Source organism: Oryctolagus cuniculus, chromosome 1, assembly GCF_051225735.1.
Source record: "Oryctolagus cuniculus isolate XC-2025 breed Fujian yellow rabbit chromosome 1, ASM5122573v1, whole genome shotgun sequence".
In the NCBI taxonomy this organism is placed as follows: domain Eukaryota; kingdom Metazoa; phylum Chordata; class Mammalia; order Lagomorpha; family Leporidae; genus Oryctolagus; species Oryctolagus cuniculus.
The window spans coordinates 13,078,024-13,100,734 of record NC_142867.1 but is presented as its reverse complement, the minus strand read 5'-3'; the positions used below and the strand labels follow the sequence as shown (position 1 = coordinate 13,100,734).

The 22,711-nt window shown below is 38.0% G+C and overlaps 1 protein-coding gene and 2 pseudogenes across 1 annotated transcript; 2 read left to right on the top strand and 1 right to left on the bottom strand.

The window, feature by feature from the left end:
* Window positions 1-7,141: 7,141 nt before the first annotated feature.
* Window positions 7,142-8,504, top strand: LOC100346858 (lysine-specific demethylase RAD23B pseudogene; annotated as a pseudogene).
* A 5,500-nt stretch (window positions 8,505-14,004) lies between these two features.
* LOC108178728 (large ribosomal subunit protein uL11 pseudogene) lies at window positions 14,005-14,935 on the top strand (annotated as a pseudogene).
* Window positions 14,936-21,766: 6,831 nt separating this feature from the next.
* On the bottom strand, window positions 21,767-22,711 carry LOC100353903 (olfactory receptor 5AN6-like). Its single transcript, XM_002709177.4, has one exon. It carries the CDS (start codon window positions 22,709-22,711, stop codon window positions 21,767-21,769), a length of 945 nt encoding a protein of 314 aa, XP_002709223.4.

Below are 22,711 nucleotides of genomic sequence, written 5' to 3'. Positions count from 1 at the left end.
AGCAGCTTTATCCAGGTCTCCCACATGGATTCAGGGACCCAAGGATTTGGGCCATCTTCCGTTGTTTTCCCAGGCTCATTAGCAGGGAGCTGGATCAGCAGTGGACCAGCTGGGACTCAAACCAGCACCCACATGGGATGCCAGCATCAAAGGCAGCAGCTTAACCCATTATACCACAATGCTGGCCCCATGACTCTTCTTTTTTTGGGTTTATTATCTGTATTGTTTGTGATGTGCATTGGTATCTGGATTTTTTTCACTTTTGTATCATCAGTTTTGTGTGCTATTTATGGTTTTAAGCCTTGCGTTATATGGAGAAAATCCAATACGATTCCCATGATTTTTTTTTGTTCTTTTGTATTTTTGTATTTCAATTTAAAGTTTTTGGAACATTTTAATGCTTTGTATGAGGTATATATTTGACATTATTTTGGCTTTGTTTTTTCCAGACTTATTGTCACTTATTCCAAAACAATTAATGATTTCTCCATTGGTTAAAGTCACCTTTATGATAAAGTTGCTTGTGTATTTGCTATTCTGCTCAATTTTTAATCTGTCAGTCCATATGCCATCTGTCCAGTCCTATACCATATATTTTAAATTATTTATAATTATATTTTTATTAATAAATTATATACAATTTGATAATGGGTAAATGCTCTCTCATTTTTCCACTTTGAGTTAATTTTGATGCCCTTATATTTATGTCTTCAGAAAATGTTTATAATGAATCCATCAAAATAAATCAAACATAACCTTTTCGCATTTCATTTTTCATTAATTTGGAAAAAATAACAATTTTATTTTTGCTCAGTTTGCTAAGTTATAGAAAAGATAACACTAAAATTTTGTAAGTATTATGATACTAAGAAGATCATCAACCTTTTGAAAGCCACTGTATCAAGTGATAGAAATTAAGTCACAAGGTTCCAGGCTCTGTTCCTATATATTATATAATCAGTTTCCTAATCTACCAAATGAGGTAATTCTAGCTGTTCTTGTAGAAACAGATATTTTTAAGCTTAAGGAAGCAACAGCCAAGGCAGAGAATCAGTGAAAGAAGAGTGATCTGTCTACAGCATTGTTAATGTGATTTTAACACCCAAAGAAGAGAATTATTTTAGCTAGCTAAAAAAAGAAAATTATGCTGCCTAAATACCATCTGTCAAGGTATTTAATGAGAGCACAACAAGATCCATTCTGTATTTCCATAGTAAGATCAAGATCATAAGTTATAATGCTTAGAATACATTCAATAGACAGAAAGATCCCATCGGTTTTATGTTTCAAGAAATTAAACAAAAGATTCTTTGGAAGTATTAGTGGCTGTGGTACTTCTGTGATACATATATGCCATATATGTTCTCAGGATTCTTGTGTCCTGGAGGTCTTGGAACTATAAGATAATTTTTGATATCTGAGGAAAATCTTTCATTGAAGTTAATTTGGTTTGATACATTTTTAAAAAAGGGTAAGATACCTTAATAAGAAGATAGAAACAATGTAAGATGTGCATTATAATATACTTTTTCTAATTCACTGATGAACAAAAGAAAATGAAAATATTTAGAGGAGATGTTGGAGGAAGGGGGGTGGAAAACACATAGTAATTGAGAAAAGTTATTACATAACTGGAAAAATCTATGGAGAAGATATTTCATACGAATCCCTCAAGTTACCTTAACTCCATTATCTGTTTTCTGTCTTTACCCCTCACTATTAATTTAAGACCAATTCCCCAATTCTTGCTTTTCATCTTTCTCCTCAATTTAATATAATAAAATTTTATATCTCTTAAATAAAATTTTATATTCCATGAGCTAAATGGTTTAAATTTATTTCTCTTTAATAGTAAAGCCTGAATTAAATCACCATGTAAGAATCACAGAAAATGTTTCTCTTTTGTTCAGCAGATAATGTGTTGTTTGTTGAATATCTAACACTTGCAAGGCAACAAGACTATCATTTGGGAAGCAGTAGAAGGAAGATGAAGTAAGTATTTCAAATGGTTCCTGGGACAATTCATTATTGCTCCTCACACATTTGCAAAGGCAAAGGAGGTAGGTGATTTAAAATGAAGAGGGAAATATTTGCACACAATTTATAAAGTACAGCATAGTTCTCTCGCCTATTCTGGAAGTCTCCCTGTTATGAATTTGGAATTCCTTCTTCTACACCCCCATGGCATCCGTATTTTTTCTGGAATAGTGAGTGTCTCACTGTTCCTATTATGACACTATCCATTAAAGCTTTCTTTCACGCAGGAATAATATTTTTAAAATATTTCTTCAGCAGCTATTATATAGATTACCTTTTGCTGCGGTAAAAACAAGTTCAGGCCGGCGCCGCGGCTCACTAGGCTAATCCTCCGCCTTGCGGCGCCGGCACACGGGGTTCGAGTCCCGGTCGGGGCGCCAGATTCTGTCCCGGTTGCCCCTCTTCCAGGCCAGCTCTCTGCTGTGGCCAGGGAGTGCAGTGGAGGATGGCCCAAGTGCTTGGGCCCTGCACCACATGGGAGACCAGGAGAAGCACCTGGCTCCTGCCTTCAGATCAGCGTGGTGCGCCGGCCGCAGGGCGCCGGCCGTGGCAGCCATTGGAGGGTGAACCAATGGCAAAAGGAAGACTTTCTCTCTGTCTCTCTCTCTCACTGTCCACTCTGCCTGTCAAAAAACAAACAAACAAAAACAAATTCAAACTTATTTGTATAAAAAACACTGATGATTCATCATTTGTCACGTTTCTCTTGGTTGATTGGAAGTTCATAGCTGGCCTCACTTGCATCCCTCTTGTGGCTTCAGTCTGCTGGCAGTTCAGATGGAGCTGGATGGGCCCAAGATAATTTCACTCACTTCTTTTGAGTCTCATGGATGGCTGGAACAGCTAGGTTGTCTGATATTCTCTCTGTGTATCCTGGATTCTTCTAGAATATTCTCAGGATTCTAAGACTCAAAGCCCTAATAGCAAATGCTTATTAGGTCACTGTTTGCATTGCATTTGCTGATGCTTCACTGGGCAAACCAAGCCTCAAGGGCAAGGAAAGACTTCATGTGGAAGGAGATTGTGCAAGGACACAGATACAGAGAGATGTGATCCATTGTGCTCATTCATGTAACAATGGCTCACACCCAAGGCTGAACCAAATGATACATGCATGCAATAAATATTTGCACAACTGTAATGCATTCAAATATCTCTTCTGGAACAATGTAGAGAAAGTACTTATTCTCTGTAAAGCGAGTTACTTTCTTCCATCAAACATATATAATTTGTCTTTAACAAGAAGAGTAAATGAAGCAATGTCTCAAGAGTGGATAGATCCAATTAACTGATTGATCTTGGGATCAACATGAAGAGATTCAAACCGTTCAGAAGGTCAAAAGGAAAGTGAACACACAAAGCCACACTACAGTTGGTTAATGTCCTAGTAACTGCTTATGTTTGGGTACACATTGTCTAGTAACTGCTTATGTTTTTTAAATACTCACATCTGTATGTAATAGATCTAAACCATCAGTTGCATTCTAAATCGTTTAGCCAAAAGATAAATACCCTGCAATCACCATTGTGCATGCTACATTCATTTTGTTTCAAATTCAAATACATAAGTGAAACACAAAGCTAGCCAACAAGTTGAAATGCATTAATACTACTGTCATAACAAGCTTCATAAGCATAATTGTCCAAAAAGTCTTAATAGGTCATAGGCATCAAAATTATGTCTAACCCTAAATGTCATCAAATACAAACTATTTAAAATGCTTAAAAACATGTTAGCTTCCTAAAGATACTGATTTACTGATAGATCTTGAAGAGCTTGCTTAGGCATCAAGCATCTAATATCATAAAAATTTCATAACTTTTGAGTTGATAACTGTTCTATAAATATCTTCTTGGGAAATATTCTAAAATATTTTAAGAATATATCCCTAAGAAATAACTTCAAGCATAAATACATTCATTGTAAACAATTCCTGATATTTTACTAATTTCCATTTACTAGTTCCATCCTACACATAACTCATATTTTCTATCTTCCTGAGTCTTTCTGATTTGAGTTTTGTCACCCCAGGATTATTTGTCCTATTTGCTCAGGTAATTATCATCATCTTTATAATCATTAAAAGACTACTTATATAGATCTCAGTGTGTGCCAGGCACAATCAAACCCTGTTTAACCTTCTGCATGCCAATGAGTAAAGGGTGAACTTCAAAGTGAGACCTTTGAAAATACTCTGTAGTAAAACATCAGATAATAATGACAAGAGCTAACATTCAAATAGGTGGTCAAGGGTAGGCGGCAGGGAGAAGTGACAGCTGAGTACAATTTGAATAAGCTTAGAGAGGTGTATAGCTGAAGGAAGAGCATGCTAAGGCAAAGAAAAGCCTGTGCAAAGACCCCAAGGCTGGGAATACCTGGTGTGTTTGTGATTGGATCAGAGTGAGCAGGAGACAGAACGCAGTATAAAAACTATTGCTGATTACATCTTGTTTTTTTGCAACTGGAAACCATTATACTTAGTGAACTAAGTCAGTCCCAAAAAGATAAATACCATACATTTTCCCTGATCTGTGATAACTAATAGAGTACAAAAAATGTAATGTATATGAGGGAAATTGACATTTTGAAAATTAATTATTGTTTACAGCCCTTGTCTCTACTGTTGAGGAACAGTGTTTTTTTCTTCTTCTTCTTCTTACTGGTAGTGGAGGGTTAATTTTATGATTGTAAAATAAACTGAAAGTATGTCATTGTAAAAACTAAAAGAAAGAATAAGAAAGGAAGGAGGAAGGAGGGTGGGAATGTGGTCAGGAGGGGAGGTAGGGTGGGAAGTATCAGTAAGTTTCTAAATCTGTATATATAAAGTACATGAAATTTGTTCATTTTATATAAATTTCAAAAATTACAAAAAAAAAAACTATAGCTGAAATCCAAGCAAAAATTGATTGCTGTGTCAGCAAAGAGCTTTCAGCCTCTCAGTGAAAGCAGGCTCCAAAAAAGATAATTACTATGAATAGAAATAAACGTTAATGACAGGAACAACAGAATGAGGCTTTTATCTAAATATTTCCAAGAGCATGATGCTCCGAATAGTTATTAATAAATAGAGAAATAAAGGAAAGAAGTTACAATTTTACAGACAGCGGCTTAATGACCTTCAAGTTAGATAGATATTGTTTCAAATCCCACCCCCACTATATGTGTGCTAAGAGACAAGCTTCTGAACTCCTTTAAGTCTGTTTCTTTATTTTGTAAAATGGTCACAATGCTAGTAACTTCCTCAATTTATTTTTGAGTTCCTGTTACATTGTAACTTTGCAAAATCTGCTTCTTATAATTCTTTTCTCTTTAAGATTTGTGTATTTATTTGAAAAGCAGAATTACAAAGGCAGAAGGAGAGAGAGGCCTTTCATTCATTGGTTCACTCCCCAGATGGCTACAACAGCCGAAACTGGGCCCATCTGAAGCCAGGAGCCTGGAGCTTCCTCCAGGTCTCCCACATGGGTGCAGGGGCCCAAGGACTTGGGCCATCTTCTACTGCATTCCCAGGCCATAGCGGGGAGCTGGATTGGAAGAAGAGCAGCTGTGACTCAAACTGGCGTCTACATGTGATGTGGGCACTGCAGGCTGTGGCTTAACTCACTCCACTACAGCACTGGCCACCATGATTCTTTCACAACAATGTACTTAAAACACATTATCTTCACGTTTATCATGATTACTGAAAGATGACAAATACCCTTTCATCATTACTGGGAGTCACAAGCACATGTCAAGAATGTACTTAACTCCATGATAGATACCAACAGTTATCATGAACTCTCAATGAACTGAGAAGGACTTTTTTTAAAGTGCTTTTAGGTAATATTCTGAATAAATGTAACTGCAGAATAAATTTTGAAAAGGGCCAGAGGCTTGGGTCAACAGTAGTTACTTTTTAAGTATATGACCTTGACTAAGTTATTTAACCTTTATGACCTCAATTTCTTCCTTTGTGAAATAAAGATTTGTAGGGCCATGGTACGAATAGCATGAAATCACCCTGGTAAAATGCCTTAAACAACTCTTGGCACAGAGTCACAGGTTGCTATGTGATGGTTACTGATAGTGTTAAGAAATTATCTGGATAGAATAGGTTTTTCTAAAATGTTCTATTATTTACCTTCTCCCACTACACCATTTATGCCAAAACTTCAGAGCATTTATCTTACGTATGTCCTTATAAAACAGATCACCTGTCACGATTTTCCTAGCTAGTTTCTAATTTCCTGAAGGTCATTTTCTTACACCTCTGATTAAGCCCTTTCCCTACTGAACTATGAATAGAACACACAGAAATTAATGTGGCTGAATTTTCCTGTCATTTTATGATAAAATAATTCTATACCTTTTTAAAAATAAAACACAAAACGTGCTCAATAAATACTTGGAATGAAGTAGGCATTAAACTATTCCAAGTATGAAAATCTGTGTCCACTGACAGATGCTTCGTTTTGTCCTTCCCTGCTACTAAAGCTGGACGAGTCTGAAAATCTTGTTATCTGCAAGCATATACCCAGAGATAAATGTTGCCAGTCAAAAATTTCCAGCACTTTTCAAATGGTAAATAAGATTTATAAAAATGTTTGGAATGGTGACGACTTTTGGTTCTTCTATTCAGGAAAAACAAATCAAGCCATTTAAGTACTTGGTCTCATTACAGACTAATTGTTAATTGTCTAGGAAAGCCATTTCATTTTTCAGCTAGCCTTTGCAGTGTGTTTCAGGGAACCATGGTACATGCATGTACGTGTGTGTATGTACAATACACACACACACATATATGTATACACATATGAGAGTATTTCAGAAAGTTTCTATAAAAATGGAATTAAAATATGTTCATTTTGGTGCAAAAAATTTTAAATAGTTGTATAGCTTATAAATAATACACATTTCTCTGAAATTTGTGTAGAACCATACATATACATATATATGTATAAAATCCTTAAAATTGAGGCATAGTTCTTGTTATTATTGCTCTTCATAATTAAAATTTACTATGTGTTGTAATAAAGTTTACTTAAGCTTTTTTATTGTTTTTTGTTTTATTTATATGACAGTTACAGAGAGAGAGAGAGATTTTTCCATCTGCTGATTCATTCCTCCAAATGAATGAATTAGCTGGTCCTGAGCCAGGCTAAACCCAGGAGCTGGGAAGTGAATTTGAACCTTCCACATGGGTGGCAGGAACCCAACTACATGAATGCATCCTGCAGCTTCCCAAGGTGCACCTTAGCAAGAAGCTGGAATTGGCAGTGGAGTCGGGACTCAAACTTGGTGCAAACATGAAACATAAGATTGAATCTGAAAAGGGGAAAGATGCCTTTTCGGTAGCAGGTCAAAAATTAATTTGTGCAGGCAAAATTCTCAGTGGTGACACTGCTCTCAAAGAACACAAAAATGAGGAGAAGAACTTTGTGGTGGTTATGATGACCAAACCCAAAGCAGTGACATCACCATCGGCTGCCACTCAGCAATCACATCCTGCCACCACTACCACAGTGAGCTCCTCCACAGCAACAGCTGTAACTCCAGCCTCAACTCCTGCCCTTCTTACTCTGCTTCCCAATTCTATGCCTGCATTCATTGCTCCAGCATCAAGACAGCATCTTCTGAACCTGCACCTGCTAGTGTAACTAAGCACGAGAAACCTGCAGAAGAGCTGGCAGAAACGCTAATGGCTACTAGTCCAACATCAACTGACAGTACATGAGGAGATTCATCTTGGGCAAACCTTTTTGGAAGATGCAACATGTGCACTTGTGACAGGTCAGTCTTATGAGAATATAATGACTGAGATCATTTGGACTATGAACTAGAGCAAGTAATTAGAGCCCTGACAACCAGTTTCAAAAACTGTTAGAGCCATGGAGATAGAGAAAGTTGGGCTGTGGTTGAGTCCCCTAAAGCAGCTACCACTGATGCTACTCATAGTTCAGCAGTGGCTGCAAGTGTAGCAACTACGGCTGAAACAACAAGTTCTGGAGGGTAGCCTCTTGAATTTTTATAGAATCTACCTCAATTTCAACAGATGAGACAAATTATTCAACAAAATCCTTCCCTGCTTTCAGCATTGCTACAACAGATAGGTCAAGAGGATCCTCAATAATGTGGCAAATTAGCCAACACTAGGAGCATTTTATTCAGTTGTTAAATTAACCATTTCAAGAAGCAAGCAGTCAAGGAAGAGGGAGTGGAAGTGACAGTGCTGGAATCGTAGACACTGGAAGTGCTCATTATGAACTACATTCAAGTAACATCTCAGGATTTCCTGAAGGACTTGTGAGGAGAGCATATTGTGCTTGTGAGAAGAATGAGAACTTGGCTGCCGATTTCCCTCTACAGCAGAGCTTTGATGAAGATTGAAAGGGACTCTTTTATCTCATATGTCACACCAGTGCATTGCCCTAACCTTGTTCCCTGAATTGTCTGGGATGACTTGGCTCATATCTACAATACTCAGTACACAGAGGTAGATTGTTATGGTGGAGAGGGAGGGATCTAGGATATAGGACAGGGACAAATATCTTGCATGTCTGCTTCAACTAGCAGATGCTACAAATCCACACAGTGTGTAAAATACTATACAATCAAAAAATCAGCTTTTGCAGGTCTTTATTTCTTCGACAACACAGTAGGAAACTTCAATGCCTTTAGCCTTTCTATAGCTTCTTTTTCCTATAACTTTTCCTAAGCTTCATTCTTTTTAGTGTACTAGACTCAGAAATTTAGTATAATGCCCTGCTTTATATTTTTTGACTTTATATTGGTTTCTGAAAGAGTCTTTGCTACCTAGAATTTTAGTCTCTGTTTCAAGGCAACACTGGAAAATGGCTTTGTGAAATTGAAAAAAAAAATGGAGCAACTATAGACAGAAATGCCAAATTATTGATTGTTGTTGCTGCTTCACATAAGTATAAAATTAATATGTAAATAATCTAATTCTTCAAAATAAATACTTGGAGTGGGCAAGGGGAGAAAAGGAACCTTTGCTTAAAATGAGAATAATTACTGCTATTTTAGAATTTGTTTATCATTAAATTGAATATGAAACCCTTCTAACATGACTTGAAAAGATGTACAAGTATAGGCAGAGTTATTTTCCTATTTATATTTTTATTTGGGGGAAATTGATAGATGTCTAATTACTGTTTATTGTTATATTGCAGTAGAAGGTTTTTTTTTGAGATTTATTCATTTATTTGAAAGGCAGAGTTACAGAGAAGCAGAGGGGGAGAGAGAGAGAGAGAGAGAGAGAGAGAGAGAGAGAGTCTTCCATTCACTGGTTCAATTCCCAGATGGCTGCAATGGCCAGAGCTGTGCCTGATCCGAACCTAGAGACAGGAGCCTCTAACAGGCCCCATGCAGGTGTAGGGGTCCAAAGATTTGGACCATCTTCCACTGCTTCCCAGGCCATAGCAGAGAGCTGAATCAAAAGTGGAGCAGCCAGGACTCAAACTAGCGCCATATGGGATGCCAGCACTGCAGGCAGTGGCTTTACCCACTATGCCACAGCACCAGCCCTGCAGTAGAAGTGTTAAAACCACCATTGCACGGTTGTTTTTAATGTACCTCTTGGTGAAACTAGCACTTTTGGGACCAATGGAGAAATGCAGCATTCACTCCCCTGTCTTCCCCTTTGCTCAGCAGAAATCTATTCAAGCGCATGTTGTAAGTGGAACTGCTGCCTTTTTAGAAAGCTCACAAATTGCCGATCCAGTTCAAAATTAATGTAAATGTTTCAAAACTGAGTTTCTAATATTTGTAAGTGTTGTGCTTTATTAGATGAGAATGTATTACCATTAAAGTCATTAGCATTATATTGCTTCCAAAAAAAGAAAGTAGACAAAACTGTAAGCCAGTATTTTAACTGCATTGAGACTTTGAGATCTTTTGGAAGGGTTGGGCGATGTGGCTTGCAAGTGCTTTGGAAAATATAAAATCAAGATATCTCATAACATATTGAAAATAAAAACTTAATAGCAGTGGTTTTTTTTAATTTGGATTTTTTTCCAGTTCAGTTTTTTCTTTGAAATTGCCTTCTTAGATCTGTTATTTCATCACAAAGAGGGGCTGATTCCTACTTGTTCAGTTTATCAAATCTGTTTTCCTGAGTATAAACAAGAGTATTTAAAGAAATATTTTTGACCATCTGCTATTAAGATGAATATGCACAGATTTCTCCCTGCATATACTCTCTTGCAGTGTCCTTATCACAGTTTTATGGTAGTTTTTAAGCTTTCACATTATGCATTTGTGGCCCATCTCTTAGGAAAATAAACAAAACCATGTCTTTTTTTTTTTTTTTTTTTTTTTTTTTTTTTTGAAAAAGACACCAAGGAAGAGAGGGAGTGGTAATAGAATTCATACTAAACTCTATTTCATACAATGGAAAATTCCTAAATCCAAGGTATCATTCAATCAATGGAATCTTTTTGTTTCCTTTAGAATTCTCTATTGAAGGGAAAGATTTTACTTCCTGGCAGAAAGGACCTGAGCTCCAAGCATGTATCCTGTGAACAGGATGACGCTGGAAGACATGGCCGACGGAGGCTCCCAAATCAAAGCCAGCTGATGAAGTGCCAACACGACTACGCTGTCCCACTCTGCGCTGTGCTTCTCAAGGTCTCACCCAGATGTCTCTGAGGAAGTGGACTACTGGCGGCTTTTACCCCTGTTGCAGTCTGGGGAAACCCAGAGGATCCACTTCCCTTCCCTGGTAAGATTCCTGGGCCTCTGATCCTGAGGAAGTTCATTGAACACTTACTTTCAGCTATCTTCCAAAGGAGCATTCCTACAGGAAGATCTTTCTCCTCGCAAGTCTGCTTTGTCCGTGCAATCTGCAGGCCACCTGTGACAAGAGAGGCACGTCCACTTGGGCTTCACTTAAATGCCTCCTCATTCCAGGATGGAAAGAGGATGATTAATTAAGCTGCCCAGGTAATTGTTCTCTGGTGTGATGAAGTGGTGGTGATAACCTGAGTGCTCTCCCTTGATGATTACATTTCCACTGTAGGGATCTCTCAAGTTCCAAAATTTTTCAGATCAAGAAATCATTAGAATAGGAATGAGCCTGATATATCACCTTATATGAAATCCATATTTCATTATGTAGCTTTAATCTTTTGTTACTATGTATGTAATTATTCAATGTATTATAATATTTAAATTACTCATCACATTGATAAGTATTGATAATTGTATAATGTTCTACTTTAAACAAATCACCACTGTTGAATTTTTCCTCTACTGAATTTTAAGTAGAATCTAAACTGTTGCTCTGAAAAAATAATTCTGAAATCAAAAGGCAGTTTCAACATTTCAGAAAATTTCCATAAAATAAATTCCTAGAAAGGAACAATACTGTATTATTGCAAATGCAGTTTCCTACCTTTCTGTTTTCATTAAATTTTATTTATGATTTCCTAGTATATAATGTTTATGTACTAACATATAATTTTCAAATTAAATTTAAGAAAAGATCTTTTTTCACAATGAACTTATTGTTCTAACATCTTTCATTGATTTTTCTAAGATTCGTTGATTTGAAAAGTAGAGTGACAGAGAGAGAAAACAAACTGCAGGTTCACCACCCAGATGTTCACAATGGCTGAGGCTGGGCCAAGTCGAAGCCAGGAGCCTGGAACTCCATCCAGCTCTCCCATACAGGTAAAAGGAGCCAAAGTACTTAAGCCACCTTCTGCTGCTTTCCCAGGCGCATCATCAGGGAGTTGGATCAGAAGTGGAGTAGTCTGGACTCACTGTACCACAACACCAACCCCATTCACACTGATTTTAAGAAATGCTTCTTCCCAGTGCAAAGGCCAAATAAATATTTACCAATGATTCTTCGACTTTTTCGTGGCTTAGAATTTATTTTTTAAATTTTTACTAATTTGAAATAGAGGAAGAAAGAGAGATTCAGAGATCTTCAATCCACTGGTTTACTCCCTAAATTCCTGCTACAGCTGGGTCTTTCACCTAAGTGATAGAGATCCAAGTATTTGAGCCATCACCGGATGCCTCCCAGAGTGTGCATTAGTCAGAAGCCAGAATCATAAGTGGAGCCAGGACTTGAATCCAGGAATTCCAATATAGGATGTGGGCATACATAGTAAGTGGCATGTTAAGTGCTGTGCCAAATGCCCATGCCTAAAATTATTACAATTTATATGTAAGGAATTACTTTTTCTTAGCTACTTTTCTATTTAATTAAAAAGAAATTTGATTTTTCAACAATTTATAACTCCTTGATCATATTTATATAAGGGTTATGAAACAACTTACATTTTTTCCACTTAGATTTGAATGCTTTTCCTCGGATATTATGTACAAATCTCAAAATAAAAGGTGTCAATTCAACCTTATAATATAAAGTTAATTTTGTTATTTTTCTTCATTATCTATACTTCTTAATAGCCTAATATTAAAAAAAGACATTCAAAGCTCAAAACATCAAGCAGTGACCACAATTCCTTTTGACAGTACAGGGAAATTTTATCCTTTATATATTAATATGAAAATACAACTTAATTTTCCAACATCTTTATTCCAATTTCACTGTCAGTTGGGTTTGATGATCTGTCTCAACTTTAAGCATTACAGTGAGGATTCAAAATTATCATGCACTTTGCATATACTTTTATATGCTGCATTTTATCTCAAGGCATTGAAATTATTTTTACACCATATTCTGCACTAAACTGCAAGATTCCTAAGAAGGGTGTCTTTATTACTCGTCTTTATCCCTTAGTCTTTGGCACATGAGTGCACATGAATGTTATTGACATAAATGAAAGAATGAATGAATTAATGCCAGTGGAGCTTGATGATTGAAGAGTTTTATATTGTTTTTTTTTTCCTGTGGGTAAGAATACAAGGGAGATATTTCTATGTTCTTTGGCTAGGCCTTCCTTGGATGCATCTCTTCACCCACCTATAAGTCAGTGATTATTGCCATCAACCACAAATACATAAGAGAGGTTCATTTAGAACCTTTCTGAATGGCCAAAGGAAAACTGAACATCCTAAGAACGCTAGAACAGCATTAACAATGGGATGGTAGAGAAGACTTAGACGCATGTTTCACTATTTTCACTTTATCCCTCAGACTTTTCTGTTTCCCTTCATTTTTTAATTATTATTATTCAATTCAAAATGAGTAAGTTGTCATTTTGGGAAGTTTGAATGCAAACACTACAAGATGACCTATCCTGCAATCCAGAAATAACTACTGTTAATACTGCTAACCCTTACAGCTCATGTCTTATCTTCCCATTTATCTATTGTGTATGGGTCTGTTGGAACTTTGTACCTTATTCCCCAAGAAAATTGCTGTTTGTTACTAGCAGTCTGGACAAAGGGATTACAAAGGCTTTCTTCTAGGAGTTTATACAGCAGATATTAAACTAGGCAGAGATTGTAAGGGTCTAAAGTCCATAAGCTTGACTGGCACCGCGGCTCACTAGGCTAATCCTCTGCCTGCGGTGCCGGCACCCCAGGTTCTAGTCCCAGTTGGGGCACCGGTTCTGTCCCGGTTGCTCTTCTTCCAATCCCACTGTCTGCTGTGGTCCGGGAAGGCAGTGGAGGATGGCCCAAGTGCTTGGGCCCTGCACCCACATGGAAGACCAGGAGGAAGCACCTGGCTCCTGGCTTCGGATCTGCGCAGTGTGCAGGCCATGGCAGCCATTTGGGGGGTGAACCAATGGAAGGAAAACCTTTCTCTCTGTCTCTGTCTCACTGTCTAACTCTGCCTGTCAAAAAATAAATAAATAAATAAATAAATTCCATAAGCTTTATATCCTGCAAGATCAATTTCTCCAAAATCAAGATAGTTGTGTGTTTTACTCTGACAGACTTTCAGATTTTCCACCTAAAATAGAAGATGGTCTTTTGGGGTCTTGCCACAAAGGAGGACAAGGTGCAACTTTCTTCGGTCCTCCTGAATCCAGATTCATCTGACACCAGGCACCTCTGCCATGCTGCCCAGGTTCAACCACAGCAAGATCAAAATTGTGTATCTGAAGTTGGAAGCAAGTTGGGTGCCACTGAGATAGGCCCCCTACGTCTGTCTCCAAGACAAGGTTGATGATGACATCGCCAAGGCAACTGGTGACTAGAAGTGTCTGAGGATTACAATGAAACTGACCAATCAGAATAGATAGCCCAGATTAAGGTGGTGCCTTCTGCCTCTTCTGTAATCATCAAAGCCTTGAAGAAATCACTCAGAGACAAAAAGAAATAGAACATCAAACACAGTGGAAACATCACTTTTGATGAGATTGTTAACATTGCCCAGCAGATGCACCACCATCTTTAGCAAGAGAACTCTCCAGAACCATTATAAAGATCCTGGGACTTCCCATTCTGGGGGCTGCAATGTTGATGGCTGCCACTTTCATAGATGGCATCAAGAGTGGTGCAGTGGAGTGCCCTGCTAGTCAAGAAGAACAAAGGAGATGTTTCAATAAATGAATATCTAACAACCAAGAAATGATAATAAAATAAAATAGTAATATGGCCAAAAGAAAAGAGGACACAAAACCACATCCAAAGGAACCCACTGCTAGGAAGTCTCCTATTTTGAAAGACTTAGCCAAGAGCAACTAATTAGACACACAAACAAACACAAATAAGGTTCTAAATCCATATTTCTAAACCTGGATTGAGAAATAGAGTCTAGCACTGCATTGTTAACTTTCCACCACAATGGCTGCTCAAACATCTAAATGAAGCAATCAAGAAATTAGCTACAAATTAGAAGGCTTCTTGAACTCATTTCTGGGATGTTGGTGGCCATGGCATGCTTTGGTTATCTTTTTGTTGAGTACAGCAGAAGACAATCACTGGAATGTATTTGGCTGCAGGAGCTGAAAATGCGACCATAGCAGTAGAACTTCATGCATACTTCACTTCTCAATAAAGTCCAGACTGCTGGTGTATACAACCCTCACTAAAATCTGGGGTATATGAGTTTGGTCATTCTAGTCCTTGCTCCCTTACTGTAAAAAATGCTAGCATTTCTGAAGCCATTTCTCCACTGAAACATTCTTAACTCTCTCCTTTCTCTTTCTTTCCCCTCCTCCCTTCTCTTCCTCCGTGAGGTAGCCATTCAAAGGGTAGGTACCTAGTCTAAGCAGTTTAAGGTATATAGTTCTAGGAAGAGTAGCTAATTCTTTCTTCCGTTTCACTCCTTTTTATGATGTTCTATGGATATGCTGTAAATTCAGAATCTAGTATGCGGAGAAAAAGTAGACCATTGAGTTGTGACTCATTCCTGTCCACTTAATGCAGAATAAGATAGATAGTATTTTCAAGCCATGAATTGAATACTGAGAAAAATGCAACTCATTTATTGTCTTTTTAATATAATTTCCATTCTAAGCCTTTATGCCACCTGATGACAGCTACTAAATATAGCTATTATATTTATTACTGCTTCCAAGTAAAATCATTCAATTTGGGATTTTAAAAAATTTTTTTCTGAATATCTAAACCCATCAATTCTGATTTTTATCTTTCACTGGCTCCCTGCTACTCCATGTTGCTAGTGAAGTTCTGAAGGGTTATTGAAGAGAGGACTTTCAGTTTTCAAATCTGTGTTATGTGGCTTTCCTCAAAATGCACAGTATTTCCATATGATTTTCAGGCTATATCTTTCTTTGATTTTTGAATCTAATCTCTATCAGCTGTGTCCTAAACACCTGCTGAGCTGTCTGTGGTCCTGATGATCTCTGGCTGTTAGTCCCCATATTCCTCATTCTCCTCCTGACCCTCTGACTCTCTCGGTCCATCAGCCTTTTCATACCCTGTTTTGAGTATATGGGAAATTTTCTGATCCTCTTTGTGCCTCTGCAGGCACAGAAAATTCAGAGCAACTTTCTCAGCCTGGGATTTTCTTGCTGATCTTTATGTCCTATTCCTGCTTCCTCAAGGTTTATGTGGTAAAATAGGAGACCTTCTGGGATTTGTGTTACTTTCTTATGCCCCAATAAGGATCATCAATAAGTCCTGCAACTTTATATTCTCAAAATATTTTTAGATTTTTCTAGACCTTCAGCTTAACATAAAACAATTTGGAAGCAAGGGACAAGTTTCCCAAACACATCCTAATTTTCATTCATAACCAGCTCTTGACTTCCTCTACTATATGATAAGGAGGGTTCTTATTTGGTTTTATCAAGTTTGTCATATGATGAATAATTTTGGTCTTGCATTTGAAACAAAGCATTTAAGCACAACAATATAGAAATTGTGACAACTTTTCCCTTAATATGGATAACTAATATTTGACTTTCCTGTTTAGGGAAAGACTTGAGATTTAAGCAAAGAAATTCAACACAGCACAAAGGTTTAAATACTTTGGTACGTATCATCGTGCTAACACATGCAAAGGTGAAAAAATGAAATCACATTGTAGTGAATGGCTAATTCTGCCAGTAGACTGTCCAGATTTCAGCCTTGTTTGTTTGTACTACTCATGGGACAGCTACTTATTTAAGCCCTTTTGCCTCCATTTTCTCATGTTAAAAATGACTACATAATAATAATGAAACCCTCAAGGGTTGGAGGATGAAGCGAATAGGTACTATAACACACATGGAACTGAACTTGGCATTTGATAGAGGCTCAAGAAGCATAATCTATTATAATTATTGCTAACTGGCAGGTCTGGTACCTCAATTAGTGTATACTGGCATGGTCATACGGGAGATGTTCTGATGCCTTTCATTCTGATAGGCTGGTATTTATCTGTTGCCAAACAGTCAAGTAATTTCTATGCAGCTTGTGTGGTAGCAACTTCCAAATTGGATTTTCACACTTCAACAGATTTTGGTGGTAAGGAAAAGGAGCTCAAATGGATTTAGAAAGATTTATGGATTTAGGGAGCATGAGCTTCATGTTTGCAACAGTTCCTCTAGTCTCTCAGGTCCCTTGAGAAAGATGTGGGGAAAAAACCAGGAGGATCATGCACATACAGTCTGGATCTTTGTCAAAGTAGAACACTGACACGCCACTCAATACCCCATTCTCATAAGAGGTTGCTGGCACCTTGCCCATCTCCATTCCAGAGGGAAATGTTGTCTTTATTACCTGGAAATTTAAGCAAATACTCTCTATTGTGATAAAGGAGATTTCTCCATTTTTATTATCCTGACTTTTTTGACAGAGATAATTCTTAAATATTACACAGTGATTTTTTATGAGATGAAATTGATCCTTTGAGAAATGAGCAAAGTGATCCTGATGAAGTTCACTTAATAATCACAATGGTCAATTTCATCTCTTTGCCCTCAAAGAAAGGAAATATAATTAATTTCATGGGCCTGCGCCGTGGCTCACTAGGCTAATCTTCCACCTACGGCGCCAGCACAATGGGTTCTAGTCCCGGTCGGGGTGCCGGATTCTGTCCCTGTTGCCCCTCTTCCAGGCCAGCTCTCTGCTGTGGCCAGGGAGTGCAGTGGAGGATGGCCCAAGTGCTTGGGCCCTGCACCCCATGAGAGACCAGGAGAAGCACCTGGCTCCTGGCTTCGGAATGGCGCGGTGCGCCGGCTGCAGCACGCGGGCCACAGCAGCCATTGGAGGGTGAACCAACAGTAAAGGAAGACCTTTCTCTCTCTCTCTCTCTCTCTCTCACTGTCCACTCTGCCTGTCAAAAAAATTAATTTTAAGTTGTGAGGGGTCTGCAGTTCAACAAAAATGGAATATTTGATTAAGGGTTTTCCAAAACAATTAGATCACACTCAATATGAATGTACTTTAAAGAGCTTTTGTTATTTTAGCAGGTGAAATGTGGTACTTGTAATTGTAATACATATGTATTTATTATGAGTTTTAATTATTAAATATATATGTATGTACATATTTATGTTTGTTTAAACTCAGTTTCATTCTTGTTACTCAACTTTATATTAAATTGTAATACTCTGTTTTTTGGGAGAGTGAATGAATCTGCCATCAAAATTTAATTCTATCAATCATCAATTTGTTGTTGTATTTTCCTCAAATAGCTGCTTGATACCCAATTTTATTCACATCATGTAATATTTCAAGTCTTTTGAGACTCAAATTATTTCATTTTGTGATTTCTTTCACTGATGTTTAAGCTTATTAAGCTTTCTCATTCACACATCACATTCATTTGTAATTCCTTAGATACATTTGTCAATATTATTCAATTTGTTCTAGTATGAACCTGTAGCTTAAATATGTTTTATTCATTACTTTTCAATTCACATGACAGATACATTTTATATATTGTGAAACAAACACATACTTATTTTTATATTCCAAAATGTTTCACTAGTTTCAGAATCACATTAATAATATTTTTCTCAATAACTTGTGGGTGTTTATTTTATTAAATTTTACCTTTCATCTAAAATAGATCTTTTCTCAAGTAAATTATTTTTCCACTATTCTATTTTGCACTATTTCCACATTGTTTAATTATTGTTCAAATTGAATATTCCTTAATCAAGTTTTTTTCAAAGTAGTCTTTATTATTGTCAACCTTTATTCTCCAAGTTTAACATTAATATCATTTTACAAAGTCCCTTTCACTACAAATCCTCCCAGTTCTAGCGGGATTTAGGTGAAAATTAATTTAAAAAAATCATTTGCTTAAAAAAGACAAACATCCAATTTTTTTTTCTTCCAGTTCAAGGGAATCACCTTTTCTTCCAATTTAATAATCCTATTACCTCCATCTGTTTAATTAAGACCCATAAGAAAATATTGAATTTTACATAATGGAGCATTTTTGTTGGCTGTGATATTGACTCCAAGCGCTATAGGGATGTTAATAATCTACAACCATAAAAACACTAAGGAGATAACCAAGTAAAATGAACGCATGTATGGAGTTACTCCTCACTCCTCGTCAGTACAGATGTCAGCTAGTATCCTGGTTTAGATAGAAGCTAAAGGAAGTCTGGATGGGATAATCACATTGGGGAAGACCTTAGACACAATCTAGGCCTGCAATCCGCTTTTGAAGCTCCCCTGACACAGTTCTCATCAATAGTTGCAAATCAGCTGTTCTCCAAAAGACTTTCCCTTTGACTTGCCAGCTCCTTGAAGGAGATTCTGCTCCATGGCTCTAGAGCATTAGAAGCAGGACTTGGCCGGCGCCGCGGCTCACTAGGCTAATCCTCCGCCTTGCGGCGCCAGCACACCAGGTTCTAGTCCCGGTTGGGGCGCCGGATTCTGTCCCGGTTGCCCCTCTTCCAGGCCAGCTCTCTGCTGTGGCCAGGGAGTGCAGTGGAGGATGGCCCAAGTGCTTGGGCCCTGCACCCCATGGGAGACCAGGGTAAGTACCTGGCTCATGCCATCGGATCAGCGTGGTGCACCGGCCGCAGCGCGCCGGCCGCGGCGGCCATTGGAGGGTGAACCAACGGCAAAAGGAAGACCTTTCTCTCTGTCTCTCTCTCTCACTGTCCACTCTGCCTGTCAAAAATAAGTAAATAAATAAATAATAAAAGTTAAAAAATATTAAAAAAAAAAGGAAGCAGGATTTATCAAGCAGTTGTGTCTACAGTTGCCCAAAAGACTTGCCTTAAGTTCTTAACACATAAATACTCATGTAGATTTGGAATTTTCCCTCCTCAATGAAATATGGAGGAACTGGCAAGATGCTTTTGTATTACAATCATCTCCTGGAAGTTTCCATGATCACTATCCAAAGATTATTATCAAAACCAGAATCTTATCAGGTGAAAAACAATAGAATTATAATTTTAGTCCCTGATATTTTTCGTTTGTTGATATAATTTTATCTCAACTCTCCAGTATTTCTGTATGTCCATTAGCAATTCCAAATAAGGTGAGTAAGGAAATAACTAAATTTGACTTTCTTATGCTTTCAGAGGTTCCATTCCTTTTAGATAGTTTTAACAAATTACAAAAATCAGGGACGAGATTACCTCTGGGACAGAGGGAAAGTTTCTGGATTCCTGTTCTGGTTACATGGTGGAGATAGAAGGAGAAACAGAGCCAACTTTATAGCAATAATCTAAGAAATTTTCTAGGAATACCTAATTAGCTAACTGGTCAAACAAACCTTAACTGTGGCAGACAATTTAAGCATTCATATTACAAAGACTTTCTTATCAGTGCAAAATTAGAAAAACTTTCTTCTGCTACTTTTGCCTTGGACAAACACATGAGTCAAATTAGGGGACTGGCACTGTGGCGCATCAGGTAAAGCTGCCACTTGCCATGCTGACATCCCATATGGGCGCTGGTTTGAGTACCAGCTGCTTCACTTCCAATCCTGCTGTCTGCTATGGCCTGGGAAAACAGTAGAAGGTGGCCCAGTGCTTGGGTCCATGCATCTGCACAGAAGGCCCGAATAAGCCCCAGGCTCCTGGCTTTGGATCTGTCCAGCCCCAGCTCTTGGAGCCATCTGGGGAGCAAACCAGCAGATGGAAGACTTGTCTCTCTCTCTCTCATTCCCTCTGTCTCTCTGTAAGTCTGCCTTTCAAATAAATAAAAGAGTCAAAGGGATCACATAAACAAGACTAGTGTCTGCTAATACTAACTGATAGAATAAAAAAGGGAGAGAATGATCCAACATTGGAAGGGGGATACACAGCAGACCCATAGAATGGCAGATGTCCTAAACAGCACTATGGCCTCAGAATCAGCCCTTAAGGCATTCGGATCTGGCTGAAAAGCCCATGAGAGTATTTTAGGCATGGAAAGCCAAGACTCTGGGGAAAAAAAAAAAAAAACTAAATGAAAGATCTCTGTGAGTGAGATCCCAGTAGAAAGAACGGGGCCATCAAAGAAGAAGGTACCTTTCTCTGGAGGGAGGAGAGAACTTCCACTTTGACTACGACCTTGTCTAAATAAGACCGAAGTCGGTGAACTCAAAAGGCTTCTATAGCCTTAGCAACTCATGACAAGAGCCTAGGGAGATTACTGATGCCATAAACAAGAGTGTCAATTTGTTAAGTCAACAACAGGAGTCACTGTTTCTTACTCCCCATGTAGGATCTCTGTCCTTAATGTGTTGCTCAATGTGAATTAATGCTATAACTAGTACTCTAACAGTATTTTATACTTTATGTTCTGTGTGGTACAAACTGATAAAATCTTTACTTGATATATACTAAATTGATCTTCTGTATATAAAGAGAATTGAAAATGAATCTTGATGTGAATGGAAGGGGAGAGGGAGCAGGAAATGGGAGGGTTGCAGGTGGGAGGGAAGTTTGGGGAGGGGGAGCCATTGTAATCCATAAGCTATACTTTGGAAATTTATATTTACTAAATAAAAGTTTAAAAAATATTAATCCAAAATTTCCAGAGGTGAAAAATAGGTAAAATGTTAGAAATAACTTAATTAGCTAGGTTATTTTTTGAACAATCTCCCAATACTATCAATAATCTGTGCTACTTAAAACAAAATGCAATACAGAGACTTGTTGGTTTCTTGAAGCCCTGACCAACATTGACATCTCTGGTCATGGATGTAGCCCTAAATTAGGCAGTAATGGCAGTATTAATTAACTACAAAAGTAATTGTGGATTCCTTGGTCTACTGATTTATTAGATCACAACTGATGAAGGATGAATATTGAGCCTGGCTTTGTGCCAGTCTTGGGTTAACATTAGAAGTTTATAGAAGCTGTTGTTTTTCCCATAATTTGGAGACTTGAGGATAAATGTTTAAATGCCCTTCTTCCTATGATGTTTATGCATCTGAAATAAATTCCATAATTAGTAACACCAGGAAAAAAATCTCTTCTTCCATCTGTTTAGGGCATCTTTGATTTCCTTGTTCCTCAGACTATAGATCAACGGATTTAACAAGGGGATTATAATAGTGTACAAGACTGTTGCCAGCTTGGTTTGCCTCAGGGAGTCACTAGAGTTTGGAAACATATAAACAAATATACCTGAACCAAAGAAAAGGGTCACTGCGGTCAGGTGAGAAGCACAAGTGTTGAATGCTTTGGATCTGCCTTCTGCTGAAGTGATCTTCAGAATGGTGGCAACAATAAAACCGTAAGATACCATGATGACCAAGACAGATACGAGTCCAAAGATCACTGTGAGCACAGAGATCAGTACTTGAAAGAAAAAGATGTCAGAGCAGGAAAGGATTATCAGTTTGGGCAGGTCACAGAAGAAACTGTCGATGACATTTGGCCCACAGAAATGGAGCTGGAGCAAAGCACACAGTTGGATAGATGAGCCAAGGAATCCAGTTATCCAAGATCCTGCCACCATCTGCACACAGAGGGTGGGTGACATGATGGATGTGTAGAGCAGTGGGTTACAAATGGCAGCATACCGGTCATAAGCCATGGCTGCCAGAAGACAGCACTCTGTCAGGCCAAGGCTAGAGAAGAAGAAGTACTGCACGGTGCACCCCATAAAAGAGATGAACTTATTCTTCTTCAAGAAGTCTGAGAGCATCTTGGGGGCTATAGTGGAAACATAGCAGATGTCCAGAAAGGACAGATTACTGAGGAAAAAGTACATGGGTGTGCACAGATGGGAGTCCATCCTGATGAGCGTGATGAGGCTCACATTCCAGGACACTGTCATGAGATATATCCCTAGGAATACTGAAAAGAGGACAATGGTGAGCTTTGGAAATTCGGAGAATCCCAAGAGAATGAACTTCGTAACTGTTGTACTGTTCCTTTCTCCAGTCAT